Source organism: Dromiciops gliroides, chromosome 3, assembly GCF_019393635.1.
Source record: "Dromiciops gliroides isolate mDroGli1 chromosome 3, mDroGli1.pri, whole genome shotgun sequence".
Lineage (NCBI taxonomy): Eukaryota > Metazoa > Chordata > Mammalia > Microbiotheria > Microbiotheriidae > Dromiciops > Dromiciops gliroides.
Window position 1 is genome coordinate 245,521,080 of NC_057863.1, and position 18,147 is coordinate 245,539,226.

An 18,147-nucleotide genomic window follows, 5' to 3' on the forward strand; every position below is an offset into this window, starting at 1 on the left:
GTGCTAAATGTTGTTATTTTGAGTAGCAATGAGGTTTCTTCTTGCCTGTTTCCATGCTGGCAACAAATGCAGCATTTCAGAGTTAGAGAAAATAACTGTTAAAAAGCAGACTTTGGCAAGATACTGCTTTGATCAATGAAATGATTTGGAAACATATGTTAATTTCCCATCATACCACAAACTATCCTATTGCCAGCAGCATTATAGCTAAAGAACAGGTCACAGCTGTCTGAAAAGGGACACCAACCAGGAATCTATGTTGTAATTTCCCTTGTCAATTGATTCTCTGTGTAGGAGCTTGGTGCAGATGGGAAATTAGATCATACAATCTTAGTTGGTTTAGTTCCACATGAAATGTAGGAGAGCTGGGAGAAAAAGCAACTGAAAACAACTGTAGTTGTTATTGACCAGAAGAGAAGAAATTGAAGGGTGAACATTTAAAACTGAAATTCAATATGAAATTCTAGGCATTAAAAACTACAAATGGACAATGATGAGATAGGAGTCACCAATGCTATGCCTTCTGGTGAGATGGATAGCCATCAGGCCTAATCATCTGCCTAACTATTGCATCCTGAGACCCTGCAGGTCTTACCTGGACTCTGTCCTCTGCAGCTACCCTGGACTGTCATCTGATCACTGACATTACCTTAGACACTTGTGCCTTGCTATAGACCTAGGATTTCTGGGCCTTTCCATTCATCTCAAATCTGAACTTTATTTTATGTATTGTCTACATGAATTAGAACATGAGTTCTTTGAGAGCAGGGACTTTCTATTTGTATCCCTAGTGCTTAACACAAACTAAGAGCTTAATAAATGCTTTTAAATTAATTACTGAATTAATTCATAATAGTAAAAACAAAATCACCTCTTTTCTTTTGTGGGACAGTGAGGGTTAAATGACTTGTCCAGGGTCCCACAGAAAATTACCTCTTGATATCTCTCTTCCAACAGAGGGAGGACCTTGTGTCCTAGAGTCTCTCCTTGATCTCAATTAAGTTTCACTCTAAGATTTAACCTTAGTTCATATTTTGGCATGCTTGTCTTAGCAAAATTACTACGTATAGTTCTGTCAGGCTCCATACTTCTGTATATGGCAGCTAAAGGGCACAGTGGATAGAGTACTGAACTTGGAGTTGGGAAGAACCCAATGTGAATCCTGTCTCAGAAGAATTACCCTGTGAAACTCACTTAAGTTGTCTCAGCCTCACTTTTCTCATCTGAAAATATGAGGGAGTTGGATTGGACTGTAAGGAGACTTTGAGCTATAAAATATATAACTATATAAAATTCATATTTTCCTTTCTCTTCCTCACAAATCATGTTTTTCTTACTGTGTCTTAGTAAGTTGCTGAATTCCACCTAGTCTTGGTACCTTAGTTATTGCATTATCTAGAAATTTGATTACAAATGATCACAAATTCTGCAAATATAGAGATACAGATCTCAGCCTATGGGATGATCTTTATGTTTACAGGGCTGGGCCATTGAGCTATGCCCCATACAAAGAGTCAACAGGATCATCTTGAAATTAGGATCAGAATTTTAGAGCTATAAGTTTCATTCTCTCTTTTTAAATTTTACATAGGTGGAAAGTAATACCTTAGAGATTAAGTGCCTTGATCCAAGTTGTATAGCTGGCGAAATCTCTGGATTGTCAGTCATTTCTTTTTATAGTATGTGTTCAATTCAAGGTCTGGGTTAAGGACTGTAAAAATGAAGGAGAGGGACAGCTAGGTGGTGCTGTGGATAAAGCGCTAGCTCTGGATTCAGGAGGACACGAGTTCAAATCTAGCCTCAGACAGAAACTTACTAGCTGTGTGACCTTAAGCAAGTCACTTAACCCTCATTGCCCAGCCCTCCCAAAAAAATGAAGGAGAAAGGAAAACATAAACCTAACATCCACGAATATATAGGTTTTATGAAACCACTCACCAACTACCTAGCGTTGGGAATATTTATGTCTTATACCTTCAAAAGATTAAGTTCCTAGAAGACAAGAAATGTATTATCCATCCAGATATCCCAAATAGCACCCAGTACAGTGCCTTGTAAACAATCAATCAACAAACATTTAAGTGATTTCTGTGGCTCAGGTACTGTGTACAGCTTAAATATTCCAAAATATTTATTAAAGGAAGATTAAAGGATTGTACATTGTACTCAGTGGCAGTACTTTTTAGTGAAAATATCTAGATGACTATTGAGGGTATGAAACTAGAGAGGAGGTGAGAAGCCAGAGCTAGCAAGAGAGAGGTTTGGGAGTAATATGCATAGATCTGACAACTGAAGTAGTACAAATGTAGTCAGTCTCCAAGGGAAATCATATATAGAGAGAATATGGGGCCAAAAAATGAAATCTAGGGAATGCCCACATTTGGAAGTCAGGAGCAAGAAGTGCTAATTATATATGTATTAAGATCCAATTACAAAATAATGAGGTGGATGCCATGAGTCACAAGTAATTGCTTTATAGTCCTACTATTTGAGTGTCTCCATCTGTTAGACTCATTTCCCCCTGAAGGATAGTCTAGTAGTAGCTTTAACTTTCCCCAGTAGATATTTTCTTAATCCCTAAGAATTTTATTTCAGCTCTGAATATGAAAAGTGGTAAGAATCTCTAAAGCATGCTAATGAAAAATTCAGTGATTGACCTAACTACTCAAGGGCTTAATGTCATTTTACCCTATACTTTTTGAACTGGCAAGGCACTTTTGGTCATCAGACTTCAACAAGTGGTTTCATTATTTGATGATTATCATGATATTCCCCGCAGTGGCATCTCCCCTTTCATTGGCACTGATGCCTCCATTATTAGCAGCATACTGAGTTTTGGCACAGAATGATATTGGCTGTTTCTTGCTGTAAGCCAAAGAAATGTCAATTTTATCACCCTCTTCTCTAGCGGTTTATGTGCAGAAATGGTAGTTAGATTTATTGGAACTCTTGGGGAATAAATCTCAGGCTGATTTGCTTCATATTTCCCTGAGGATATGAGTGTCCAATTATTCAAAATAACTTCCACTCTTTTTTCAGATTCTCGGGAAAATGCTCAAGTAAACTGCTAATTCTCCATCAACTCTGCAAAATGGTTGCTGTCAAAACATTAAACTTTGGGCCATCCTGTCAGTCCTTGCTCTCTCTACTTTGACAGTTTTCTTATGTCGTTTTTTTCATCATCATGATTTGCAATACTATTTTTTCACTTATTAAAAACAAATCTACTTTAGTATGCTTAGACTTTACTAAGTTTTATTTAGTCTCATAGGATTCAAAGTTGGAAAAGGAATGGTGTGAAGTGAGCTGTCCAGGGTCTCAGAGGTTGTAAGTAGCAGAGCCAAGATTTGAACTTAAACATTTGTCTGTTTCTGGGCAAATCTCTTAACTCTGTTTGCCTCAGTTTCCTCATTTGTAAAATGAGCTGGGGAAAGAAATGCAAACCACTCTAGTGGAGAAAACTCCAAATGGAATCACGAAGAGTTGGACATGACTGAAAATGACTGAACAACATGACTAAACACATGACTGAAATTTAAGTCTCTTGTCACTAATTCCCCAACTGGGTATTAATTGCCATTAATCCAAAATTAAAGACCCAAAGATTATGTTTCTCATATAGGCAGACAGTAATAGTAAATTTCTGCCAAATTTACTCCAATCTCATGGGGTATATGAGAGAGAGCACTGGACCAGAAGTCCAGTAGAAGGGCAACTTCCTGAAAGCAGAGACTTCTTCATTTTTCTCTTTGTAATCCCCAGTGCCTAGCATGCCACCTTCTATGTAAGAAGTGTCAAACATGGGGGCAGCAGCCCACAGTGCTTCCCCTGCAACATTCCCAAGTGCAGCCATGAGCCAGATTAAAATCGAATTGGGAAATACTTAACAAAATAAATAAACATACAATAGAACATAAATAATGTTGACTCTCTAGCCACAGGGATCCATATGTATGGTTTAGTTCCCCATGTCTCTATTAGAATTTGCTATATATGGTAGGTGCCTGGCAAATATGGACTGAATTGAATTGAAATAAATATAGTTCTATTTTCTAGCTCTAGATTAGTCCAGAGCTGCTACTAAATGACTTTGTGATCCTGGGAAAATCTTGTAACCCCTCTGTAAACTTGGGGATAACATTACCTGCCCTGCCTCTCTTTTAGGTTTGTTATATCAACTGAGATAATTTATGTGGAAGTTCTTTGAAAACTATAAAGCACAATAGCAATTCTGACTGGACTTCTGATGTTATTGTTTATTATAAGGACCTTTCCAGGTGAGGAAATTCTCCCTATCAATCCAGGTTGACCCTTTTAATGTGTTTTATAGTTTTAGAGAGCTGTCTAGAGTATAGAGAATTTAAGTAACGTACCCAGGGTCACACAGCCAGGATGTGTCAGAGGCCACACTTGAACTCGTGTCTTCTTGACTTCATGACTTCATGATCTATTTACTATTCCATACCACCTCTCAGAACCACATTATGTACAAATACCAACTTAATAATATTACTTCGTGTTTTATAATGCAGTCTTATTAGTCTTAAGACACAGGTCATGTTCCTTTTTTGTTTGTTTCTTTTGGTTTGGATGAAGATATTCCATATTATGATGTGAGCTTTAGAGAAACAATAACTTTAGATAAATAATAACTCTCCTTTAGGTTTAGGATACTTCCCAGTTCAATTTTGACAGTTGAATTTCAAGGAGGATCTTTTGAATTAATATTTTTAAAAAAACAATATGAATCTGGAAAGGAAATAAAAGTTTGTTGTTATGGTTTGCATGATTTGAATATAAAGCAATATGATTTTAAAATTCCATCCACTAATAAAGATGCCGGGATTCATACATGCAAATAAATTCCATCCTTCAAAGGATTTGGAAGACAATACACCTTTCCCAGCAATGTTTCCATCATTAAGAATACATCTGAACCTTCCATTTGTGAACTGCCTTTAAAGCCAGTTTATTAGCCACAAGAGAATCTTAGTCATTACTTTGCTTTTTATCCTAAGAATTAAAGTCCCAAGTGAGAGGCAGCATCTGAGACACATACTAGCTATGTAACCCTGGGTAAGTCATAATCTTCCACTGTTCTAGACAACTATTTTTTGGGGGGGGTGGACAATGGGTCACACAGCTAGTAAGCATCAAGTGTCTGAGGCTAGATTTGAACTCAGGTCTTCCTGAATCCAGGGCCAGTGCTTTATCCACTGCACCACCTAGCTGCCCCTAGACAACTCTTTATGATGATACATTGCATGATTGCATTGGTAGAGGGAATTTCCTCACACTAGAGTTTCCTATACTGTATCCATGTTGAGTTGAACATATTCCTACACCAAACTGTACATATATTCTGCACTCTTTTCACCAATTTAAATGAAAATGAAGTCATGATGCCCACTTAACCTAATCCTTCCACATTTGTATATATTCTAGTTGCATATCCCAAGGTTTTTTGAGAGCAATTTCCCCATTCTTCCTCTCCTTTTTCCTTTTACCCACCTTAATATTGTTAAAGTATAACAAAAATATTTCTAGGTCTTTGGGGATTATAGAACTCTTTTATCACTCTCTCCTCCATTTGAATATAAACAGTTCATCCATATAAAATCCCTTCTCATTGTTTGCTCATATTTACCTTTTTATTTTTATCTCACTACTTGTATTCCAAAATTTCTTCTCAATACTATTTTTCCTATCAGAAATATTTTAAAGCCCTCTATTTTATTGAAGGTCCATTGTTTTTACTTGTAGTCTTATGCTCACTTTTGATCAATGTTATTTTTGATTATAGACGTTTATCTTTTGCTCCTATAGAGTGGTAGCTGCTAAATCTTGTGTAGGACTTATTGTGATTCCTCAATTATTTGACTTTTTTCTTTTTCACTGCTTGCAGTGTTTTTCTTTTATCTTAAAGTTCTGGATTTTGGCAATGACATTCCTCAAAGTTTTCACTTTGGGGTTTCTTTCAGGAGGTGACAGGTAGATTCTTTTAATGCTCACATTGTGCCTTGTTTATAATATGTCTGTCTTCTTTACTAAAAAAATCATGATGCCAGTGTCTATATCTATTCTTTATGCTAACAAAATCATATATCAATGGTAGACTTATGATATAAAGGAAAGAGCACTAGATTTAAATCAGAGGAGATCTGGATTCAAATCCTAGCTTTGATGCTAATTAAACACATGATCATTGATAAGTCATAATAACTCTGAATTTCAATATTCTTTCCTATGAAATGAAGCTATTTTTTATTTGTAATACTTATCTCATATAACTGTTCTGAGAAAAACAAATTGGAAGCCTGTAAACACTATAGAAATACCATATATTATTAATTATTATTATAAGCTATTATATCATTGGAAATTATTTGTTCAGTATTTTTCTTGAACTGGGGCATGAATGTGGAGAGAATTTTAAGTGAATCTTTCCCCTTTTATTATTATTAAAATAATTTGTTTATAGGCCAGTATGTTATTGTGCAAATTACTTCACCATGCTGGGTTTTAGTTACCTTTCCCATTAAGAAAGGGTTTGGATTAACTGATCTTTAAAGCCTTTTTTAGCTTTAGTATTTTATAATGCTGTGATTTCATGTTAGCTGATTTTTAGGGATAGAAGAAATCTTAGTATTTGTGATGAAACCAATCACCTAGCCTTTCAGAGTTTCAATAGTTGAAACCATTTTGAGATGAAGAATTGGAACGTGGTGTCCTTTCTTTAGGTCCATTAGTCAGTTGACAATTACGTGTTTACTATATTTCAGGCACCATGTAAAGTTCTGGGAATATAAATGAAAGCAAAAAAAAAAGTCCTTGTCCTCAAGGGACTTACATACCAATGGAGGGAGACAACACACAAAAGGAAGCTGAAGGAGGCAGGGAAATACTCAGTATAGAGCCATAATGGAGAAATACAGAGCATAGCCTAGTGAGAAATGAAGAGATGACTGAGCTGGGCATTCTCAAGTGGAGGTTCTAGGAGGAGCCCTCCAATGAAAGGGAGGGACTTCAGGGGTTAAGTCTCCAAAAATGGCAGAAGCAGGTTTGCCTTCAGGGAGAACTCTTTTTAGATATTGCTTTCTCAGTTTATGAGAAAGTCAGTAAATATTTAATAGGCTTCCGCTCTTGGTCTCAGGATGCTAAACTTCTAAAGATACTTCAAGTCAGTAAGCATTCAGTAAGCACTGACTATATGCCAGATACTGTATTTGCAGTCTGGGACTAACTCGCTCTGTCCTCATTCTTTCACTTGGTCTTAGGAACTTAGGGTAGAGGGGGCAGCTAAGTGGCACAGTGGATAAAGCACCGGCCCTGGATTCAGGAGGACCTGAGTTCAAATCCAGCCTCAGACCCTTGACACTTGCTAGCTGTGTGACCCTGGGCAAGTCACTTAACCCTCATTGCCCCACCAAAAAAAAATTAAATTAAATTTAAATTAAAAAAAAAGAAACTTAGGGTAGAGAGAACTAGTCTTCCACACATATTAAGTTGGTATTTCTTAAACTAATATCAATGGTCTGTGAATAGATTTCAGAAAATTTGTGAACTTGATTGAGAAAAAAATTCCAGCTTTATTTTCACTAACCTTTGGCTTCCTTTGCAGTCCTATGTATTATACTTTATATATTTAAAACCATCATTTTGAGAAGGGATTCATAGTCTGCACCAGGATGCCAAAGGAGTCTATGACACAAAAAGGTGAAGAATGCCAGTATAAATGGTAGAAGAAAGCCTTGTTCTTTATTAGTTCTTTTGATTTACTGGCTGAGCTCCCAAACTCATTTTCTTTTACTTCTCACTGCAGTTATCTGTAACTTTCCTATGGTAGATGTGGGATTGGAATTCCCAAGCTTCTTTCCATGGTAGATATAGTTTGGCCATTTTGCAGCCCCTTTTATAATCTGTTGCCTAGTTTTCTCTCTAAGTATTGTGACCATAGCTTCACTTTAATTTAACCAGCATATATCAGGTGTATATATTATGCAGAGAATCATCCTAGGTATTAGGGAGAACAAAGGTCAGATGACAAAGGGTCCCGGTCTTGATAGTACCTACAATTTTGCTAGGAGATGTGACCCATAAATGAATATTATAAAAGGATGCTTTAGAATTATTTTAATTTATTTTTTACAAAAGGATACTTGATAAATGCATGAGGAAGTAACAAAACACAATCCTATATGAGTTCCAGAGGGAAAAGTTCATAACTGCTTAGAGACATTAAGGAAGGCTTCATTGAGGTAGAAGCTTTATTGGGCTTTTAAGTACAAGTAAGAATTCAATAGAATAAGAAGCAGGACATTCCAGGAATAGGGAAGAGCTTGAAAGCAGAGGCATAAAAGCACAGGGCAGATTTGATAGAGTAATCTCATTTGACTAGAACATTAGCTATATTCTATAATAATAAGGGAACATAAATAATAAGGGAATAATAATATATAAAGGAGGCAAGAAAGGATGATACTAGCTTATTAAAGGGTCTTAAATGCTTGAGAGAGGAGTTCAGTTCTTGAAAGATCATAGAGATCCACTGAAGATTTTTAAGTACAATAGGTACTTGACCATACCTATATATGGAAGAAAAGTCTGACAGCAGGATAAAGGGTAGAATGAAACAGGTCAGTCAGTTGTAATGAGGGTGTGAACAAGGTTAGCAGCAATGGGCTCAGCCAGGTATTTCGGAGGCAGAATATTTTAGATAAATATTAAAAGGTGAGAGAAAAGTTAGATGAACAATCAACAGGATTCACTAATTAATTGGACAAGCGAAGTGGGAGGAAGAAAAGAGTCAAACATGACCGGAAGTTTTCAAACACAGAAGACTGAGTAGAATGATGAAATAATGAAGTCAGAATGAAGAAAATGTTTCATGGAAAGAAAGTAAGCTCAGGTTTGACTGTGTTGAATTTGTGCTGCTGGTAACATATTTAGGTGAAATGTCTTATAGCCAGTTGGATATATGGATTTGGAGTCTGAAAGAAAAGTCAGGGCTAGGGATAGAGATCTAAGAGTCATCTGCTTAGAAGTGACAGGTAAATCTGTGCAAATGTAATAATTTGCCAAGGGAAATAGTGCATTGGGAGAAGAGGACCATTAATAGCTGGCATTTACATAACCCTCTAAAATTTGTAATGTGCTTTACATATGAAACACCTAGGGGCACCCTCCCTCCCATAGCCCCTGGATAGCTACCCCAGGTTAAATGTTACTCTGCATTTCTATATCCACCCACTAATCCTCCCCTCCCCCCCATTTGTTTGCTTTTTTCTCTAGTTAGAGGATACAAAAACGTTCATGTCAGGGCATTTAATGAGAGAAGTACCAATCAATGGAGCAGGTCTTCCATAAACCTAGGGCACATTGTACTATAAATAATAATAAACAACATTTGTATTGTTTGTTTTTGCGGGACAATGAGGGTTAAGTGACTTGCCCAGGGTCACACAGCTAGTAAGTGTGAAGTGTCTGAGGGCAGATTTGAACTCAGGTCCTCCTGAATCCAGGGCTGGTGCTTTATCCACTGTGCCACCTAGCTTCCCTGTATTGGGTTTTAAGGTTTGAAAAGCAATTGACATATATTATTTCATTGGATTTGATCTTCAGAATCCTATGAGGTAGGTACTATTGTTATTCCATTTTACAAATGAGGAATTGAGGCAGAGGGAGGTTAAGTGACTTTTCTAAGGTCATACAGCTAGAAAGTAGGAAGTAGTATTTGAATTCAGGTCTTTTAAAACTCCAGATCTGGCACTCTCTCCACTATGCCTTCTACCTCCTTATATACAAATGTACATCTCCAGTTGGGAGAGTGGACATACATAGGAACAATGAATGAAGGGTATAAAAGGAGGACATAAATAATGAAGACAATTTTCCATGTTTCCTAGAACCTGCTCTTCTGACCTTCTCCTTTATGGGTGCTAATAGGGGCAGGCCTTCAAAAGATAGACATATCCTGTCCTTTCATGGCATGTTAGTAAGGATAGGGCTTAGATGTATTCTTTCTTAAGTGTGTTTGGTTCTAGTTAGCTCCTTAAAAGAAATGGAATCCATTGCTTCACTTCTATTTCTTTAAATGAAGGTTGGACAATTTTTGCTATTCCCTGGGCTTTTTATGATAAATCCTTTATGTAGCCAAATTAAAAGCATCCAATGAAATGCTTAGATCTTCTGAGATATAACTGGAGTCTTTCAGCAACCATATCTTTGCATGATTCTTGTTTTTAATAGAACATTACTTGTATGAAATTTGGGAGGCCTACTGTGTTAATCTTTTCTTTCATCAACATATCCTAATCACTTATTTAATTAGGTATGGAGCTTCTCAATAGAAAAAAAAGTCTCCTTTTATGGAGAAGGTTTTGAATTAAATCCAAGATTTTTCATTAATAAGTCACCAAAATATAAATCTATATTTTAATTTAAATTTTTAAAAAATATTTGATTATCTAAGTTTCAAAGATTTTGTAAATTTGCTATCTGAAGGGGGAAAACATGTAGTTAAATATCAGAACCATTGACTATTAGTGATGGGTTAGACCTTAAAGTTGTTCTAATCCAACTAAATATCAGTAATTTTAAAGTTTAAAAAATGAAATATAATTTTCATTAAAAACCAATGTGCAAATTCTGAATGTTTAATAAAAACTATAAAGTTTATAATGCTTAATGCTCAGGTGATAGAAAAATAACCCCAAACCAAGATTAGGATTCTAACAAGGCTTGCCATAATAATTAAAGAAAAAAAGATGGATTCATAATCCCAGGCTTCCTTCAATGTCATAAAAGCTGAATAATCTTAGTTAAATAGAATTCTAATATCATATATCCCCTTAGGGAAAAAAAAAACCTAGTTAATTAGGTGCCATTGGTAAATTAAGTCAGGTTACAAATAAACTACATTTAGAGGGCCCACAATGGGCTGATTGTGAGAGATTTATATACTGACAGAGTTGGTGTCAGGAGAATTTTTCTCCAAAATGGTAAGTTGAATTACTTGAGGAAACCTTGACTCCCTTTTTGACTTCTTATATGAAGAATGTTTGTGGTCTTAAATAAATTTTCACATCCCCAGGGACAGGTTTCAGCCAGCTCAGTAACCTCCTAACTAGGAGAAATGGCCCTGCCATTTTCTCCAAATAATAAAAATTAATTAAAGGAAATCTAAAATGGAAAATTGCTATCACAATGTGAATGCAAAGGGAGATATCATACAGTTCTTGTCCTCAAGGAGTTCCCAATCTCATTAGGACAATGACAAGTATTCAAATCATTTGGTAAAACAGGGCAACATAAATACAAAGAATAGGTCCAGGCAAAGCAATAAGAGGGATTTGAGGAAGGAGAACTCTTTTTCCCTTGAGAGAATGAGGGATGGAAGGTAGAATAGGAAGGAGTAATTGTATTATTTCTCTTTTAATGCACATTGTGGGGCATTTGCCTAGCACAATAAAAGGTCAGCTGAAGGGAAACTTCCATTTCAATGAAACATTTTAAGCCCATAAGAAGAAAATTGCACATAGAAAAATTTTATTTATAGTTTTTCCCCTCATAGTTCATCAATGTCATCTGGAATGTACTGTGGAGAACAGAGTACACTTACAGCTTGACTTGAGTAACCTTATGCTAATTTTAACATTTCACCAATATTAGCCTGCCTTCAGTAGCCTTTCAATTAAAACCCCTTTCCCCTTTAAAATGATTTTGAGATAAGTGGCATGTAGCAGTGGAAGGGAGGGGAGAAAGTGAGTTGCTGAAATATCCATAGTTGAGTGAACTGGGTTTCTTATAACCTGCCTGCTACCAAAAGTCATATTAAAAGGTTGTCACTGAGGAACCTCAATGAGATGCCTTGCCCCTAATAAGCCATCAGTTCCACTTCTGGAACTCCTCAAGGGTAAGATCCCATGGAATGTCTCAAACAAGAAAATTAAAGACCCTGGTTAAAAGCAGGCTTTTATGAGTATGATTCGGCAAAGTGTTCACTACGAGGAGAAAAAGAAAACAAGCAAAACAAAACTCCAAGACTACTGTTTATTGAGTCTATCAAAGTGCAATTTCACCCTTAGCTGTATATTTTCAATTGCATTACTTCATTAAGGTTATTAAAAAAAACTTATTGTTTGCTGTAGGGAAAACAGTAAAATGAGAAATGTGGACTTTCAGGAAGAGCTGATTTTCACTTTGTTTTCTTTAATTTATTTTATATTTCATGTGGTTTGTTTGGTCTGTTATTAGCCAGGTGGCTTTTTAGGTCAATATGCTGTTTAAGTGTTTGTATTTTGCAGACTTCACCCTGCCAGGTGATCTGTTTTTTCACAGGGGAAAAGGTAGGGATCCTTAAGTATTCCTCAATAAAGAATTACACTCTTGCATTCAGTTCAATTAGAATTAAAATGTTTTTTAATTTGGTGCTTCTCCTAAAAGGGAGGAGAGCTTAGAAACATTCTCCTCCCAGAACAGAAGGAAGGCAAAAGCTTTTATAGAACATAGATGGAGTGTCCATTTGAAAATGGAAAGTTCCTTTTTGGGGTGGGGTAGCAAAAGACTGGATGCTTGTCATATTCCTGAGAGTTGATTGTGATTTTAAAAAATAATAATTGTCCTCACCTTTGGGGTTATCTCTGTCTCCTAGCTCTGGTCAGGTGGTAGCCACCCCTAATTGACTTTGCTGCTATAGAATTTTATCTCCCCTTACTTCTTAGGTGTGTCTGTCCTGATATCTAGTGGTCAATCTAAACTTTAATAGTCCCTTGATTCTTCCATATATCTATCCTGTTATTTGGTCATCTTTCATTTTGCTTCTCACAGGAGAAAATTCTTCTGATTTATCCTAAGGCCCATGTCAGTTTTTAACATGTGACTCAATATTACTGTGCTTCCATCTCTTTTTAGAATTGAAACATGAAATCCATGTGTGGAAGTTAACCGCACAACGCATTAATCCTGCTAGTCGGGAAGAGACAGCAGTGAAATGCCTCCTCATGCAGAAGGTTTTAACTCTGGAGTTTTTGCTCAAGAAGAAGCTCAAAACATTCCAAAGGTAAAGTAGGCCAATCATGGTCACAAGACTTGGAACCTTTGTGATTGTTTCTTCTCCGGATATTAAAGCTACTTGAGCCCCATTGGAATTACACCATTAGGTGGCCATCAGGATTTCTTTTGAGATGTGACCTCGATCTCTATAATGAATGTCGAGATACTGTAAAGAGCAAAAACAAAACAAAGCCCTCTTGATATCACTGTCTAATGTAAAGAATCCCAACACCAAAACTTAGAATTTGAGTTAGAAGGTTTAGAGCAGGGCTTCTTAAACTTTTTCTACTCATGACCCCTTTTTGCCCAAGAACTTTTTCCATGACCCAGGGTGTATTGGTATATAAAATAGGTATATGTAACCTTTTACTGTTGCCAAATTTTTCACAACCCCCACATTCAGTTATATGACCCCATATGGGGTCTCAAACCACAGTTTAAGAAGCTAGGGTTTAACCTTTTTTTTTTTTTTTTTTTTTTTTTTTTTTGCGGGGCAATGGGGGTTAAGTGACTTGCCCAGGGTCACACAGCTAGTAAGTGTTAAGTGTCTGAGGCTGGATTTGAACTCGGGTACTCCTGAATCCAGGGCCAGCGCTTTAACCACTGCGCCATCTAGCTGCCCAGAGAGGGTTGAGGAGAGAGGGAGGAAGAAAATTTGGAACATAGAATTAGCTCAAAGACCTTAAACTCATCAGAGTTGGCTCATGGAGGGAATAACATTCACACCCAGTTGGGAGGAGTAATCTATTTAACCTTACAGGAAAGTATGAGGGGAAGAGGATAAGGAAGGAAGGGTGGAAAAAAAGGGAGTGCAGAGTAGGGGAGGGGACAGTCAGAAGTAAAATACTTTTGAGGAGGAATAGTTTAAAAGAAGATGGAAAATAGAGTAAATATCATGGGAAGGGAATAGGATGGAGGGAAATAGTTATGATGACTTTGCTGGGCTAATACGAAGAAAATTCTTTGTCAAGTTTAAGGTACATTATTTAGGGTATGATGAACAGGATACTATTAGAACAACCTGGAAAGACCTACATGAACTGAAGCAGAGTGAAATGCACTGTATACAAAATAACAGCAATAGTGTAAAATGATCTGCTGGGAAGCATGTGGTTATTTTCAGCAAGGCAATGGTCCAATATAACCCTGAAGGACTATGAAAATGGCAACCCATCTACAGAGAAAGAAGTGATAGTATCTGAAATAGTTGGAAACACATTTTTTTTCTTTTTTGGTGAGGCAATTGGGGTTGGGTGGCTTGCCTGAGGTCAAGTGGCTGGTGGGTGTTGGGTGTGTGGGGCTGGATTTGGGCTCGGGTGCTCCTGGTTCCAGGGCCGGTGCTCTGTCCGCTGCGCCACCTAGCTGCCCCTGGAAACACATTTTTTAAAAAAATGTTTTTTTCTCTTTGACAATTCCTCAGTCTGAAGTTTTGGGAGTTTTTTGACTGTTTTTTCCTCACAACCTAGCTAATGTGGGAATGTTTTCCATGACTACTCATGTATAATTTATTTTGAAATGCTTGAGTTCTAGTGGGTGGGGGTGGGAATAGAGGAAGAGAAGTTGGAACATTTTTTTTAATTGATGTTAAAATTTGTTTTTACATATATTTTGGAAAATAAAATTCTATTCTAAAAAAAAAAAAAAGAAGAAGCTAGGGTTTAGAGAACATCTAACTTCTACCACATAACACTTTGCTTCTCTACTATGTACACATAGCCTAAGTCCTCCATAATTATAGATAGACCCTAGAAAGCTACCTCAGGGTTAGGGCACACTTCAAGCCATGGTTCACAAGTTCCATCCGCCTTTTTTTTTATTACACCAATCAGAGAACACATTTATTTCAAGCAAAAGACATTTATGTACATAGCACAACAAAATAAATAGCAAAAAGCATCCCCACCCCAATACAGTGTATCTTGATATGTTCTGTCATAGATACTCCTACCACAGGCAAGAGAGAATACATGGGGGGAACTTATTTGGAAGAGGTCACATACAAATGTTGGAGAGGGCACGCATGTAGAAATCACATATAGCTAGGTTGACTCATTCCTGGGTGCCAGTATTCTTTAATGTTGCTGCACCCTCACACAATTACTAATTTGCTGCTCTAGGGAGGTCATTAAGTGTTTGGTTCCTATGCTGCAACCTCAGAAAATTGACTTGGTGGGCTATTTTCTCTGGGTACTATCCCTACCCCTAACAGCCTTGCAATTTGCCAGTACTGTTAGACTGGGCTGCTCTCTCCAAGTTCTCTGTTGCTCTCTGCTGCCATCTTTTGGTCCTTTTGGTCCAGCTGCTGAGTTGCAACTAAAATACAAAGTCTTTGCTTTTTTAGTCATTGTTCCAGATGGCATTTCAGCTGTTTGGTTTATAAGACACACAGCTGTACCTAGCCAACCAGCAAAAGCCAGGAGCAGCCCCCAGGCTTAGTTTAAGCCTGTCTTTTGAACTCCTTTATTTCTGCCTCAGGATTTTTTGCTACCTGAACTTAGTCTGCCCTTTGGGTTGTGGTAAGAAATTCCTTTGAGCTATCTACATGCTCTAGGTCATTCCAAGGGTCCATGTATGCAAATCACCCCAGAAGCATTACATACATAGGAGGGTGTGTGTGTGTGTGTGTGTGTGTGTGTGTGTGTGTGTGTGTGTGTGTGTGAGAGAGAGAGAGAGAGGGGGGGGGGGAGGGAGGGAGGGAGGGAGAGAGAGGGAGGGAGGGAGAGGGGGAGGGAAAGAGAAAGTTTTAAATGAGTTTCAATTGAGTTTTTGAATAGGTTTTGAATGAAATACAAAGCATTGCCCTTTGTACTTCATTCAAAATATTCCTTTTTAAATTTCCTTATTTGTGTCTGGGACACTACCATCTTTTCAGTCAACTATGTTTGAACCTCAGACCTCAAAATCATCCTTGACTTTTCACCATCCCTCACCTCACATACCTAATGAGTTGCCGAGACCTGTAGATTCTATTACCACAAAGTCTCTCACATCTGTTCTTCTCTGTGCTCACACAGACAGTAATGAGTAATTTAAGTTCTCTTCATTTCTAACCTGAACTGTTGCAATAGTCTCCTAACTGTTATCTTTGTTACTATTTTTTCTCCTTTCAAATCTATCCTGTATACTGCTGCCTAAAGGATTTTCCTTAAGTTGAGTTCTGACCATGTTACCTCATCCCTCTAAATGGTCTCTAATGGTTCCCAATTACCTCTAGAATCAAATATAAATTCCTCTGTTTATCATTTAAAGACCCTCACAACCTGGCCCCATTCTATCTTTCCTGCCTGTTTTTATAGACTCGTGGAGGTTTGGAATACCCAAGTCTAGTTAGGGGAAAGGTGACAATATTCCAATTATGTGTCACAGTTTTGGTGTTGGGAGGATGGATGCCCTATTAGTAAGGTTCATTTCCCAAGTTAGCCTTTGCCCTTTAGATTCCTTAAGTTAAAAAAATTGGGAAATATCTGAAACTACTCAATCTCTAGTTGCAACCCTGGGAGCTGATTTATACTTCTTAGACAGGAGTTAGTATGGCTGGAAGGTGCAGCACCTCCAGACAAGGCCAAAACTAAGCAAAAGGCTGGATTAGATAGATAGAAAGTTCAGGAAGCAAGGTCTGAGTCACAGTTGTGAGGAGGAAGGATATTCACACAATATAAGAGGAATTAGAGAGAATAGACACAGAATGGATCCCAATCTGCTGGTGTCCTAGATAGTGACTGAAAGTGTTCAACATGGGTAAAGAGTGGGGGAGGTTTTTATATGGTTTTTTTGTCTGAGTGGAGAAAGATTAGGAGTTGGGGACAGGAGCCAGAAGATCTCAAACTTGAGGTGTGGCTCAGGGCTAGGGACTGGAGGTCATGCAGGAGAAATTGCTAGTCGATATTCAAATTTCCTACCATTACACCATTGGGCAAAGGAACTTTGGGTCCTTATTGCTGGTCTTAATTGCCAAGGTGACAAGATTTCCCCCCCTTTTTTAAGCTTCTTGAGGCATCTTCATTTAATGAGTAGGGGAGGCTACTTTATTTCTTACTCTACTTCCTTCCACACAGGCTGTGCTGTAGCCAAATTGTGCACTGCCTCCCTATTGAGGCACTATGTGATGGAGACTGCTAAACACATGGGTTGAAATATATAAAGTGCTTTGCAAAGAGTTTAAAGAGTTGCATAAAATCTTCATCATCATCATCATGACATTTGCAAACTGACAGCTTAAGATTAGCATCTTCCAGCTGATCTATCACTTTAATAAGCCCTTCATGCTCTTACACAGTCTTTGGAAAGACAATAAAATTATTCAGGCACACCAATACCTCCAGGTAATTTTTATGTCTCCAGTCACCTTCTCCAAGTAGTAGGTGACCCTGAGATTCCTTGGGACATGTATGTTCAAAACTTGTAGACTCCCACTAGTCTCTGGGAGGGGAAGGACTCAGTTACTTAGTATGGTCTGTATCTGTATAAGGCTGGGATTCTTCTTGACTCCAGTGACTAAAAAAGACTCCCCCGCTGCCCTGCTTGCCCTGTATGCACACATGAGGTTGACTGTCCAGGAGCCAGCTACTTCTGCTGCCCTTACCAGAAGTACATTTGCATTGCTCAGGCCTGCTGACTTCTCTTGCCAGAGGAGTCTTCAATTTCTTGGTCAGGGCATTAGCTAAGGGATGGAAGGAGAAAGACCATCCCCATTGTTGCCATGCTGTGTCTTATTTTCACCTTGAAAATGTCCAGAGATATTTGTGTATCTTGTGCTGGCTCCTGGGAAGTCCCCTTCAGATATTGTTTCTCCTAAACCTTTTCAGAGATATATCATAGCAGAGGTAGAGCAGATGAACTCATTAAGTCCCCAGACACAATTCTGTGCCATATTTATATTGTAGCTATTTGTTTTTATGTCTTATTTTTTTCCTTTACCTTTCCTCTTTATCTCTGTCTCCTTCAGCAAATGTTTGGCATTCCGTGGTTTGTTTATTTATTTATTTATTTTTGGTGAGGCAATTGGGGTTAAGTGACTTGCTCAGGGTCACACAGCTAGTAAGTGTCAAGGGTCTGAGGCTAGATTTGAACTCAAGTCCTCCTGAATCCAGGGCC

The 18,147-nt window shown here is 37.7% G+C and overlaps 1 protein-coding gene across 1 annotated transcript in view; it reads left to right on the plus strand.

Annotated features, from left to right (window-relative positions):
- Positions 1-18,147, plus strand: part of OCA2 (OCA2 melanosomal transmembrane protein) — a 621,653-nt gene that overhangs the window by 251,201 nt on the left and 352,305 nt on the right. Inside the window, exon 15 of the mRNA XM_043996561.1 lies at positions 12,913-13,060. Coding sequence (XP_043852496.1) covers positions 12,913-13,060 — 148 coding nt within the window. The remainder of the gene's footprint in view (positions 1-12,912; positions 13,061-18,147) is intronic.